The sequence below is a fragment of the Lathamus discolor genome, chromosome 1, assembly GCF_037157495.1.
Source record: "Lathamus discolor isolate bLatDis1 chromosome 1, bLatDis1.hap1, whole genome shotgun sequence".
Taxonomy (NCBI): Eukaryota; Metazoa; Chordata; class Aves; order Psittaciformes; family Psittacidae; genus Lathamus; species Lathamus discolor.
Genome location: NC_088884.1, coordinates 162,694,003 through 162,706,501, shown reverse-complemented (window position 1 = coordinate 162,706,501; position 12,499 = coordinate 162,694,003). Strand labels below are relative to the sequence as shown.

General features: G+C 55.9%; 2 protein-coding genes across 5 annotated transcripts in view; one reads left to right on the top strand and one right to left on the bottom strand.

The window, feature by feature from the left end:
* PTPRA (protein tyrosine phosphatase receptor type A) overlaps positions 1-3,952 on the bottom strand; it is a 112,374-nt gene extending 108,422 nt beyond the window's left edge. For both annotated transcript variants that reach the window (XM_065662007.1, XM_065662020.1), the window contains exon 1: positions 3,683-3,952. The gene's annotated coding sequence lies outside the window, so the exon portion shown is untranslated. The remainder of the gene's footprint in view (positions 1-3,682) is intronic.
* A 270-nt stretch (positions 3,953-4,222) lies between these two features.
* MAVS (mitochondrial antiviral signaling protein) lies at positions 4,223-10,675 on the top strand. 3 transcript variants are annotated; one of them, XM_065662045.1, is made up of 7 exons: positions 4,223-4,281; positions 4,861-4,990; positions 5,563-5,737; positions 6,074-6,279; positions 6,875-7,460; positions 7,983-8,116; positions 9,240-10,675. In XM_065662045.1, exons 2-7 carry the CDS (start codon positions 4,874-4,876, stop codon positions 9,861-9,863), a joined length of 1,842 nt encoding a protein of 613 aa, XP_065518117.1. In that variant the 5' UTR covers positions 4,223-4,281; positions 4,861-4,873; the 3' UTR covers positions 9,864-10,675. The 3 variants fall into 3 exon arrangements, with proteins under 3 accessions (XP_065518117.1, XP_065518127.1, XP_065518124.1); XM_065662055.1 differs by having other exon boundaries at positions 4,238-4,281; positions 4,858-4,990; XM_065662052.1 differs by lacking the exon at positions 4,223-4,281 and adding an exon at positions 4,298-4,381.
* The last annotated feature ends 1,824 nt before the right edge of the window (positions 10,676-12,499 follow it).

Here is a 12,499-nt window from a genome sequence, read left to right as displayed (position 1 = left end):
CTTGGAGCAAGCTGCTCCAGTGGAAGGGGTCCCTGCCCGTGGCAGGGGTTGGAGCTGGAGGAGCTTTAAGCTCCCTTCCAACCCAAACCACTCTAGGATTCTGTGCTCTCCTGCCCCCTCCCACCAACCTGGGATGTTTGGTCTCACGTTCAGGATGGGTGCCACAGCAAGGCCTGACTCACACAGCAGAGGCAGAGGTTCTGCTCTTCTCTACTCTTCTGAAGTCAGAGAACTCTTCTTTTCCATCCCAGGACCAAATTACTTCTAATTATTCCATGCAAAACGAAGTTGCTTCAACAGGAAGGAATTAGGACAACAAATTATTCTTGAATAAAGAGGACTCACTGCTGCCTAAGCAAGGAATTAAAGAGTTGTTCTCCCACATGTATTTTGGGAGAAAAGCAGTCCCCACTCCACTCTAAAAGACTCCTAACCTCCAGCCTGTCACAGTGGCCACCAGGATTCCCTGCATGACCATCATGGCCAAACTCAACCCACACTTGGTTGCTTTGACTTCTACCACTAAACTGCAGCCACAAAGACCACAGTACCATGTGTGTAGCCACAGCAAAGGGGGTTTCACAGCCATAAGTGGTGCTCTCAGTTAGGTGAGGTTTGGGGCAAGGAGGGAAGTGGGACACAAGCAGCCTAAAGTGGGGTTTGCCATGATGGAGACACAACCCTCAGTCCCACCAGAGTCATCATGAGACATCGCCTCCCACCTCTGCTTCCCGAACTCAAACCAGCTCAACTTGGAGCTGCAGGACACACAGGGCCACACAGACTGCAGCTCCAGGAACCACTGGTGGCTTACAGAGCAGCCACATGGGTTGTACCAGAGCAAAAGGGTTTCCACATTGAGAAGTAAGCACTTGTGATGAAAGCCACTTGACCCGCTCCTAAAAGCTGGAGACATCAGGGAGAACTGGATCAGATCAGTCCCTGGCTAAATCCAGGACCAGCTGCTCCCAAGGAAGAGGCAAGAAATCACTCTGGACAGTTAGGGAATCACTTTGCTTATGGGTAAATCTCTTCCTAAGCCCTTCAGACAGTGATTAAGCACAACGGTTCATAGCCCATGTATTAAATATTAATCCTCCCTAATGTGAGCGCCGATGTTCCGGTTATCCGGTTCGGATAACCACATGCCCCCAACAGCCCCTTCCTTTTCCAGCTCAAACCACATAAACACCATGTACAAACCCAGCAGCATTTTGTGATCCAGCTACAGGAGAATTGCGATCGTTGCCTTGGCCTCTGAGCTTTGAAGCCAACCAGAAGCAGGATGGAAAGAGTTAAGAGCAGGGAGATGAATCAGCCCATTCTATCAACACGGACATTTCCGACCTCTTCCCATTAGTGTTTCATAGGACCACAGAGTGGTTTGGGTTGGAAGGGAGCTTAAAGCTCCTCCAGCTCCAACCCCTGCCATGGGCAGGGACCCCTTCCACTGGAGCAGCTTGCTCCAAGCCCCTGTGTCCAACCTGGCCTTGAGCACTGCCAGGGATGGGGCAGCCACAGCTTCTCTGGGCACCCTGTGCCAGCGCCTCAGCACCCTCACAGGGAAGAGCTTCTGCCTAAGAGCTCATCTCAGTCTCCCTCTAGCAGGTTAAAGCCATTCCCCTTTGCTCCTTTCTGCCCACAGGCTCCAGAGATGCCTATGGACCTGTTCTCATCCAAATCATCTCCATCACGACAGGAAAGCCTAGGATTTGGTTTATTTCAAGAGGAAAATGTGATCTGTGAATGAGACCACATGGGCTGACCTCTTCCCCTTCCAACACCAAGAATAAAGGACCACCAGCACCTTGTGCATCCACCATGCTGCTCCCAACCCTATGGAAGCACACGAAATACCCCACCCCATGCTCCCTGGTGATCCCTGTGATCGGGATCGTGATGGGTTTGGAGGAGAACAGATGTAGGAGGAGACAGGGAGAGAGGGAATTCAAACAACTCTTCCACAAGGATGTTGATGTTGGACTTGGCCCAACATCCCGGCTCGGCACAGAACATTGGTTATTTGAGAGGGACGTTTCAGTATCCCATGAGCTTGAAACCAATCCAGTTGCACCAGAGCCAGGGATGCCCCTGGAAACGGGAAGCATCTGTTTTCAACACCTCCCAGTATCCCCCCATTGCTTTAACCAATGGTTTGTATAAAGATCAGGCAAAAAACGTGGAATTTCGCACCCCCCCCCCCCCTCCCAGAAAGGTCTCCAATGGGAATGCAAATGAACACATGGAGGGGGGACATGGCAGGACCAGCACCCCCAGGCCACAGTGAAGCTGTGGTCCATGTACCTCCAAAACATCCTCACCTCAACCGCAGCAGACACTGGGGGAGCTGGCAGTGCCACAACCATCCCTGGCTCCCTTCCTCATCCGAGAACCTATTTCCCAACCTCAGCATGGGAATAACAGCTGGAATCAGCACCTGATTCCTGATGGAGCCAGACATTAATCCTCCTTGTGAATCTGAACGCAGACACCCCGCACACCTCCTTCCCCACCACAGCAGCAACAGGAATCAGAGTAAAGATTAAAACCACCTTTCCCTTGTACAGGAGAGGAAAGATCCCTGTTTTCCATGCATCCTGCATGCTCGCAGCAAGCTCCCCCCAGCCAGGAGCAGGCAGAGAAAGGATGAGTAATTCCTGCAGAGAGCGTCCTGTGAACAAGCAAAGTAAATTCCTGAGGCTCTCGGGAAGGACCCGCCACTCCTTGCGAAACTTCCCAGCTGGAACCTCCCAGCCAAAGAGGCAGAAAGCATCGGTTTTCCCTCCTCCAGCAAGCACAGGGGCTGGGATTCCTTTCAGGACACTCGCTGGATTTTCATGTCAGTCCATATTTAGCAGGAGGCAAAAAAAAAAAAGCCTCCCTTCCTTCCTGTCACATTTTCCACCCTTGATGACATCCAAGAGCAGAAATAAGCAGGAGCTGGCCGAGGAGGGAGGATGGATCTACCCGAGCGTGGGAGAGCAGGGAGCACGGCAGCTTGTGCATTCCCATTCGGGATGTGTGGATACAGAGGGATGAGGAGGGGACACAGCCCTCGGTGTCCCCTTCAGCGCTCCAGCTTGGAGCATCTCCCTAATGAACAGCACAGGGATGGAGCCGGGCCATGAGCCCAATGGTCTTAGCACAGGCCAAGAGCTGCTGAGCAGCTCCATGGGTGCATGAGGGCAGCCGGTGGGTCGGCTGCTTATGGCAGGGATCAGTGCTGGAACCCCGTGTCCTGAGTGATGGTGTCCATGGGACTGGTGATCTTGAGGAAGAGGAAAGGAGGAGGAAGAGGAAAGGGAAGAGGAGGAAGAGGAAAGGGAAGAGGAGGAAGAGGAGGAAGAGGAGGAAGAGGAGGAAGAGGAGGAAGAGGAGGAAGAGGAGGAAGAGGAGGAAGAAAGAGGCATCTGGTGATCCCAGGATCCAAGCCCTGTGCCAGATCCCGGGTGTGGGAGCAGGGTGCCAGCTCGGACCCCCCCGGTGTGTGTGTGTGCGTGTCCGTCGCGGCCCCACTATCGCCATTCACTATTAGTCACTATCATTAACTAATAAAGCCCACAATGCCGGGGGGGGGGGGGGTAACGCCACACGGACACCCCCCGGCCGGGCCCCGCGCCCAGCCCGTCGCCATAACAACGCCAGGCCGTTCCCGCCGCCCCCCCCCGGGGCGCTCCCTCACCTGCCGGGCCGCTCCTCCGCCCTCGCTGGCTCTCGCCGCCGCCCAACCGCTCCGGTAACGCCGCGACCATGGACGCCGCGCCGGGAGAAGGGCGCGGGGGTCGGGAAGAAGGGAAGGGAGGGGGGAAAGAAGGGGAAGGGAAAGAAGGGAAGGGAGAGGGGAGGGGGGGAAAAGGCCCCGCCGCCTCTCAGAGCCCGGCCGCGGGGCTGCCGGCCCTCAGCGGCGCCCCCGCCGCCGCCCGCCCGCTCCGGCCGCCGCCGCCGCCGCCATGGTGCGGCTCCATGCAGGGCGCGCTGCGCTGACAGAGCGGGGCGGGCCGAGGGGCGGGGGCACGCAAGACGTTCCCGGTGCGCTGCTGCCCCCTGCCGCCACCGGGCGAGGGCCGGACCCGCCCCGGACCCGCCCCGTTGCCACCGGGTGAGGGCCGGGCCCGGAGCCACCGCCCCGTCGGGGAGAGGGCAGGCACTTCCCGGCCGCCCCTCACAGCGCCTGCCAATCACCGCGATGGGCGTGCTCGCCCACCAATCAGCGGCGGCGAAGCGAGGGGTGGGCGGGCTTAGAGCGGTGCCCACAGCGCGTAGCGGCGGCCGCGGGCGAAGGTAGGGGCTGTGAGGGGAGGGTGGTGGTGGCGTGTCCCGTCGTATCCCGTCGTATCCCATCGAATCCCGTTCGATCCGGGGGTCCCGGCGCTGGTTGGAGGTTTATTTCCAGCACAACCCTTCCCAGCGCTCCCATGGGAGCAGGCAGGCCCGGCCGGGCGGGTTTCCCGTTCCCCTTGCTGCGTTTCCTCCTTCGTTTGCTGCGTCGGGGATCGGCCTCGTCACCCTCGGCCTTGTCCTTGTCCCCCTTGGCGTGGCGTGACCCTGGCGCTGCTCCTGTCGCGATATTGTCACGAGAACGCAGTGGGATCCATCCGGCTGCAGCAGGAATGAGGATAAACACGGGGCTGGACGGCAGCCAGAGGGAGGCTGGGCTGCAAACGCAGAGTCGAGAGTTCAGCTTGAACTCAGTTTCTTCTTTGTGTGTTTTCCACTCTGGATTTCCCCCCTGCGCCGGCTGCCACCACAAGGAGGCTGAGCGCTGAGGGACCAGGCTCCATGGAAAAGCCTGAGCTCCAATGGAAAAGCTGAGCATTACCAGCAGCCCTCCACTCCAGTTAAGTGTCTCTCTCTCAGCAGGTGCTGAGCCAGGATGGGCTTTGCCGAAGAGAAAGTGTATGACTACATTATGAGAAACCTCAGGAATTTCAGGAACATCCGTGTGGCGTCGCTGGCCGATTCCCTGAGCTGCCTCACTGATGCTGACAGAGTAAGTGTCCGCTTTCCTGAGTTCCTGCTGGGCTCCTTCCACAACAGATGAGGAGGCCATGAGGATGGTCAGGGGCTGGAGCATCTCCTGTATGAAGACAGGCTGAGAGCATTGGGGCTGTTCAGCCTGGAGAAGAGAAGCTGCGTGGAGACCTCAGAGCAGCTTCCAGTGTCTGAAGTGGGCTACAAGGATGGTGGGGAGGAACTCTTCATCAGGCACTGTAGGGCCAGGCCAAGGGGAATGGCTTGAACCTGCCTGAGGGGAGACTGAGATGAGCTCTTAGGCAGAAGCTCTTCCCTGGGAGGGTGCTGAGGCGCTGGCACAGGGTGCCCAGAGAAGCTGTGGCTGCCCCATCCCTGGCAGTGCTCAAGGCCAGGATGGACACAGGGGCTTGGAGCAAGCTGCTCCAGTGGAAGGGGTCCCTGCCCGTGGCAGGGGTTGGAGCTGGATGAGCTTTAAGGTCCTTTCCATCATAAACCAATCTGGGATTCTATAATACAGCTCGGATAACATACACCGACCCCACCTCTAAGCCAGACCCTCTGTTAGCTCCCTGTATGTGGTTTATTCAGGATGAGCTCCATGCCCGGGAGGAAGCACGAGGCAGCCAGGCCACTGTCTACAGGTTCTATCAGCACCTGAAGTGCCGGCAGGGCTGGGTGAGGGACCTCATCGAGGCGCTGCGCCAGAACAACGCCGGGGACCTGGCTGATGAGCTGCAGCATGTGTATGACTCCTGGAAACTCCGTAGGTAGCCTCAGTATCCCTGGGGGCTGGCCCGGGGAGTCTGGTGGACATGGGGATCCGAACCACACATCCTAGTGTCTGATCTCTCCCTGCCTTGGATTCCTGGGGGAGTCTGACTGTCCCCAGGGATGTCCATCACCCTGGTGATGTGGCTAAGGATGATGGGGTTCTTGTTTGAAGGAAGAACCTTGGGGGGAGATGGAAGGATGAATGAAGGGGTGCTGTGGGATTGGGACAGAGCAGGGGCATGTGAGGGGCCTCAGGCGCAAGCTCATCCTTTGCCTCCTTGGCTTTTCCCTCAGTGTCCATGCTCACAAACCACCTTGGTTCCTCCAGGTCCCGCAGCTCCCACTGTTGCTTCCTCCCCTCCTGCAGCCAGCAATGCCCGTCCCACCGTCACCTCCACCGCAGTCCAGACACTGTCCCCAGCTCCTGACCCTGCTCCAGGTGCCCCGTTGGCTGAGCAGCCCCACCAAGACCTGCCCTGTGCTGCCACCACCACAAGGACGGACCTGGATGCCAGGAACCCAGCGCAGGAATCAGTGAGTGTGACGTGTCAGATGGAGATACAAAGGTCCATTTTGGACTGGAGCTGTGTGGTAAGGGGAGCCCATGGTAGGGCTGGGCTTGTGCAGGGACGTCCCAAGCAGCCTCTTGCTGCTGATCATTGCTGCAGCTGGTAACTTACACCCTATAACTGAAGTTATAGGCTGGAGCAGCTCTGCTCTGGAGCCAGGCTGAGAGAGCCGGGCTGATTCAGCCTGGAGAAGAAAAGGCTTCTTAAGGGGAAACCTCAGAGCAGCTCCCAGTGCCTAAAGGGGCTGCAGGAGACCTGGAGAGGGGCTTGGGACAAGGGCCTGTAGGGACAGGCCAAGAGGAATGGCTTGAACCTGCCCGAGGGGAGACTGAGATGAGCTTTTAGGCAGAAGCTCTTCCCTGTGAGGGTGCTGAGGCACTGGCACAGGGTGCCCAGAGAAGCTGTGGCTGCCCCATCCCTGGCAGTGTCCAAGGCCAGGTTGGACATAGGAGCTTGGAGCAGTCTGGTCTAGAGGAAGGTGTCCCTGCCCATGGCAGGGGTTGGGGCTGGATGAGCTTTATGGTCCTTTCAGCACAAACCATTCTATTATTTCTTTCCAGCTCCCGAAAATCCTGCAGCAAGAGACACCTCAGCTGCCCCCACCTAGGAGCACAGCTCATGATGGAGTGAGCACTGGGCACGGTGCTGAGGGGTATCGCTGTCACCCCATCGAGGACATGCAGGCACCAGTGGGGACCCCTGGGACAGGCACCGTGTCCGTGCCATCAGCTGTGCCCAGCGAGTGTGGCCGGGACTGGCTGAGCCGCCCGCAGCACCCGGTGTGTGTGGACAATGGATGCTTTGGGAATGCCAACCACCTGCATCGCGGTATACCAGGCTTGGGCCTGGGCAGGTCTCATCCACCACGGGATGCAGAGGCTGCTCACAGCCCCCAGCAGCCCAGGAATGAGCCCCAGGAGGACTCATACATCTCCACTGAGTCACCCCCCAGGCTCGAGGAGGCCACTCACAGCGGGGGGATGCAGCCGCTGAACTCCCTGCCCCAAAACCAGGCTGTGTTTGTCCCAGAGCATGGTGAGCACCTGGGAAGCTTTGTGGATGTGCGCAGCCCCCTCCTCATACAGCAGCAGTTTGATGCGGAGCAGAAGCTGGTCAGGATGCTGGGAGAGCACAGAGGAGATGGAGGTGGGTTTCCGGCCTGGCAGAGCCATGTAGCAACTGTGGTGCTGCTGGATATTCTTCACTACAGGAGAGACATTGAGGTGCTGGAGTGGGGCCAGAGAAAGGCAACAGAGCTGGTGCAGGGCCTGGAGCCCAAGTGTGACGGGGAACGGCTGAGGGACCTGGGGGTTTCAGTCTGGAGAAGAGAAGGCTCAGGGGGGACCTGATGGCTCCCTACAAGTGTCTGCCAGGAGGATGGAGCCAGGAGGGGCTGGGCTCTGCTCCCAAGGAACAAGGGATGGGACAAGAGGAACCGGCCTCAAGCTGCCCCAGGGCAGGTTTAGATGGAGCTGAGGAACAATTCCTGCCCCAGAGGGTGCTCAGGCATTGGAACAGGCTGCCCAGGGCAGGGCTGCAGGCACCGGCCCTGCAAGTGTTAAAAAACAACCTCATCATCTCTAGGAGTATCCTATTGCAGCATCCTTGAGGAATAGCAAGCCTCTTGAACAAAAGTTATGAACACAAGACCTTTTCTTTTCTCCCCAGCAAACACTAGGACCAGCTCTGTGCCCAGAGACACTTCCCCATCCCGTGACAGCTCCGTGAAGCCTGGACAAGAGAATAAAATGCCCATGGGGGTGACAGCCACCAGCACCCCTTCCATGCCACTGAAGGAGCACGTAGGTGACCTTTCCCATTACCACTTGCTCTCATTCACATCCCTTGTGAACTCCCCAGCCTGGGAGGTGTCCTGCTGCAGTGTTAGGTTTTGAGCTGCTGGTGAGTTCATTCAGGGCTTTTCCCCTCTGTGTTCCTGTTGCTCCGGTATTCTGGAGCATGGGAGAAGGGAGCTAGGGCTGGTGGGGCTTTGGCTCCTCATATCCCTCCTTGAATTGCCTGTCAGTGTCCGGCCTTCCAGCTGCCTCTTTCCACCCCTCTCCTTGCTGCTGATCTTCCTTTCTGCTTCCTCCCTTCATCCATTGTTTGCTTCCTTTCTTTTTTTCTTCTTTTCCCTCCTGCCTTCCTTTTTCCCCCATTCCTTCCTTTCCCCCCACCTTCCTTCCTTCCCCCCCGCCTTTCCCCCCCTTCCTTCCTTTTCCCTCCTTTTCCTTCCTTTCCCCTGCTTTCCTTCCTTTCTCCCCCCTTCCTTCCTTTTCCCCCCTTCCTTCCTTTCACCCCCTTTATTTCATTTTCCCACTTTCCTTCCTTTCCCCCCCTTTTCTTTTATCCTTTCCCCCCTTCCTTCCTTTTCCCCTCTTCCTTCCTTCTCCCCCTTCCTTCCTCTTCACTCCCTTCCTTCTTTTCCCCCCTTCCTTGCTTTTTCTCCCCCTTCCTTTCTTTTTCCTCCCTTCCTTCCTTCCTTTTTCCCCCCTTCCTTCCTTCCCCCCCTCCTTCCTTTTTCCACATTCTTCCTTCTTTTTCCCTCTTCCTTCTTTTTCCCCCTTCCTTCCTTTTTCCCCATTCTTCCTTCCTTTTCCCCCTTCCTTCCTTCCCCCCCTTTCCTTTTCCCCATTTTTCCTTCCTTGCCCCCCCTTCCTTCCTTGCCCCCCCTTCCTTCCTTGCTCCCCCTTCCTTTCCTCCCCCTTTGTTCCTTTTCTTCCTTTAACCTCCCAGTCCCAAAGGCTCCCTGGAGCCCTGTTCACTTTCCCAGCGCCACTCACTACTCATGGCCCAGCGTCACTGTCAGCAGCCGGTGATGTGCTTGTTGGGCACTGAAGTGGGCTTGTTGTGTCACATGTGTGCCCAAGACCAGCCAAATGGGTGCTTCCCATGGCACCCAGCCCCTCTGCTTGTCTCCCACAGGTGCTCCCAGCCTCTGTGGATCCTCTCCTGGACACAACTGCTCCAGGAAGCATATCTGGGAGGGCACCCCACCGGGTGAGCTCTGCCACCACCATCTGGGGATCCTGCAGCAATGTGGAGGGGGACGTGGAGCCCAGCAAGCCGGGTGTCCTCCTCTCTGTGACTGGGGACAGCCCAGAAGCAAGTGGCAGATGCCTCAGTGGCCCCTGTTCCAGCGTGTCCAGCAGCCTCACCTTCAGGAGTGACCCTCTCTTGATAAGCACAGAGAGCTCCAGCTCAGGAGAAGCACTGCCCAGAGTCTCGTTAGGATGCCCAGCACCAGAACCTGGGGAAGAGGCATCAGCTGGAGCAAACAGTGACTCTCATCCACTTCCAAGCTGGAGCAGCACCCATGAGGTCCATGTGGAGCATCACCCCAGCGCCCAGCTTGAGGCTGGCAATGACCTTCAAGACAGAGCCAATCCCATTGGCAACTTAGGTTTTAACTCTATGACCAGGTTGTCTCAGGGCAGTGACCTCTCAAGTGACAGCAACTGGCCGTCCCGGTCATACCTCATCCCAACTGTGGGCATCGCTGCGATTTCAGTGCTGGCATTCCTGGTGTGCACTCGATGGCAGAAGTGAGGGTCACTCAGCAGGTCCTCTTCATGGCACGGATTTGGCCAACACATCTGAAGCCTGAGAAGCAGCAGTGGGGATGGTAGGGATGTTGTTAAAGATGGTTTAGTGTGAGGTGTTCCTGCCCATGGCAGGGGGGTTGGAACTAGATGATCTTGAGGTCCTTTCCAACCCTAACTATTCTATGATTCTATCTTTCTGGAAGGTTCTGCTGGAAGAAGCCTTCATTGGAGGATGCTGTTGGGTTTTGGGTCTGTTCTTTCTGTTTCCCAACCATATTCTTATCTGTGGCCTTCTCCTTTTACACCCAAAGAGAGGGTCTTGCTCAGGGAATGATCCCTTAAGTCAAAAATGAAAGTCCTCATGGTGATGCTCCACATCTTCCTTGTTTGGTCCCAGGGAAATGTGTCCTCATGCTCCAAAGGGTGACCCCCCTTGCCCCGGTCCCTCCAGGCAGTCACTAAAAGTGAACCTGATTCTGTTGGCTTTGGTCTCCCTAGCTTGGAAACAAGCCTGAAGGTCTGTGCAGTGGCCTTCACCAGGTGCCTCATGTTGAATTTGCCTTACTGATATCTCTGGCTCTGCTGCAGGGACCTTTGCTTGTCTTTGCTGGGGATGAAGCTGAGGGTCAGGAAACAGCCACATCTAACCAGCTTTGTATCATAGCATTATATCATAGAATGGTTTGTGTTGGAAGGGAGCTTAAAGCTCATCCAGTTCCAGCCCCCTGCCATGGGCAGGGACCCCTTCCACTGCAGCAGCTTGCTCCAAGCCCCTGTGTCCAACCTGGCCTTGAGCACTGCCAGGGATGGGGCAGCCACAGCTTCTCTGGGCACCCTGTGCCAGTGCCTCAGCACCCTCCCAGGGAAGAGCTTCTGCCTAAGAGCTCAGCTCAGTCTCCTCTCGGGCAGGTTCAAGCCATTCCCCTTGGCCTGTCCCTACAGGCCCTTGGCCAAAGCCCCTCTCCAGGTTTCTTGTAGTCCTTTTGGGCACTGGAGCTGCACTAAGGTCTCCCTGGAGCTTTCTCCAGGCTGAACAAGCCGTGCATGTGGATGTAGTGCTCTGGGACATGGGTTAGTGGTGGCCTTGCCAGTGCTGGGTTAACAGTTGGATTCAGTCTTAAAGGTACTTCCCAACTTGGTTGATTCTATGATTCTCCACATGCTTTCTGCATGATTTGAGGACACCTGTGAGATCCCAAACCAGCAGCATCTGTACCAGGGCCCTTTGCTGCTTTACTTGCCTGTAACATCCTTCGCATATTTCCTGCTACTTCTCAGTAGTGCCCTTTGCTTCTTCACATCAGATCACTTGTGAAACACGTGATTTGTCACCCCTTAGACTCAGTTTTCTGCTGTGAAGTGCTGACGTCTTTGCAGTTAATGTAGCACATTAAGCATCCTCAGCAGGTGAACTGCAGGAGGGAACTTAAACTCATGTCCTTGACACCTTCAACAAAGACAAAAAGCCTTTTACTAACTCTAATAAAACCATTTGTCACTTCACAGTCCACTTGTGAGGTTCTATATGTGTGTTTGTATCAGCAAGGGGATGGAGCTCAGCTTCTTTTTTATGGAGCCTATAGAGCAAGGAAATGTGTATGGAGAAGATGGTTGGGGAATTAAATCACCTCACTTGGCTGCTCAGGGAATGGAAGCCACAAAGAAGGATCCATCCAGCCTGTAGGTGAGGCCCTCAGTGACATGGGTTACTGGTGGCCTTGGCAATGCTGGGGTAATGATTGGACTTGATGATTTTAAAGGTCTTTTCTAACCTGGTTGATTCTGTGATTCCTCTGGGCTTCTGGGGGAGGGTTGCAGCAGTTCATGCACATTGGGATTCCCATTTAAGATAAAAGGTACTTTTGGAGAAAGCTGCTTCTGCCATGTACGATTCCAAGTGACTCCATTGGTGGGAGTTGAACCTTTCCATGGAGCTGCATTTGGATTTCTTGTAGAACTTTTCTCCTGCGTATCACAGAATCCCAGACTGGTTTGGGTTGGAAGGAACCTTAAAGCTCATCCAGTTCCAACCCCTGCCATAGGCAGGGACACCTTCCACTGGAGCAGCTTGCTCCAAGCCCTTGTGTCCAGCCTAGCCAGGGATGGGGCAGCCACGGCTTCTCTGAGCACCAGCACCTCAGCACCCTCACAGGGAAGGACGTCTGCCTAAAGTCTAATCCAAATCTATCCAATCTTCCAAACATCTCATCTTTTTAATCTTCCTAATATCCAATCTAAATCATGACGAAGCATGAGCAGTGTCTTGGCGCATCCTGTCCACCTCAGCACACATCTGCTCATGGTGTCTACTTGGTTACATCCAGTGTGATTACATGCCATTGGTTACATGCTATTAACCCTCAGGTCCATGGCAGGGATTGGAACTGGATGAGCTTCAGGGTCCCTTCCAACCCAAACCATTCCATGATTCTGTGATCCAGGTTCTCCCAGGTCTCAGGTTCTCCCAGGTCTCTGGTTGAATCAGATCCCAGGATCCTGCACAGAAACGGGAGCTGGGCCACCTTCGCCATCCCAGGCTCAGCTCTGGTGTGCAGGAACCATTCCTTGTCTACTGAACAGCTTCAGGCTTGGCCTGGCCAGCAGAAAAGAGATACCAACATCACCAAAACCACCATTGTG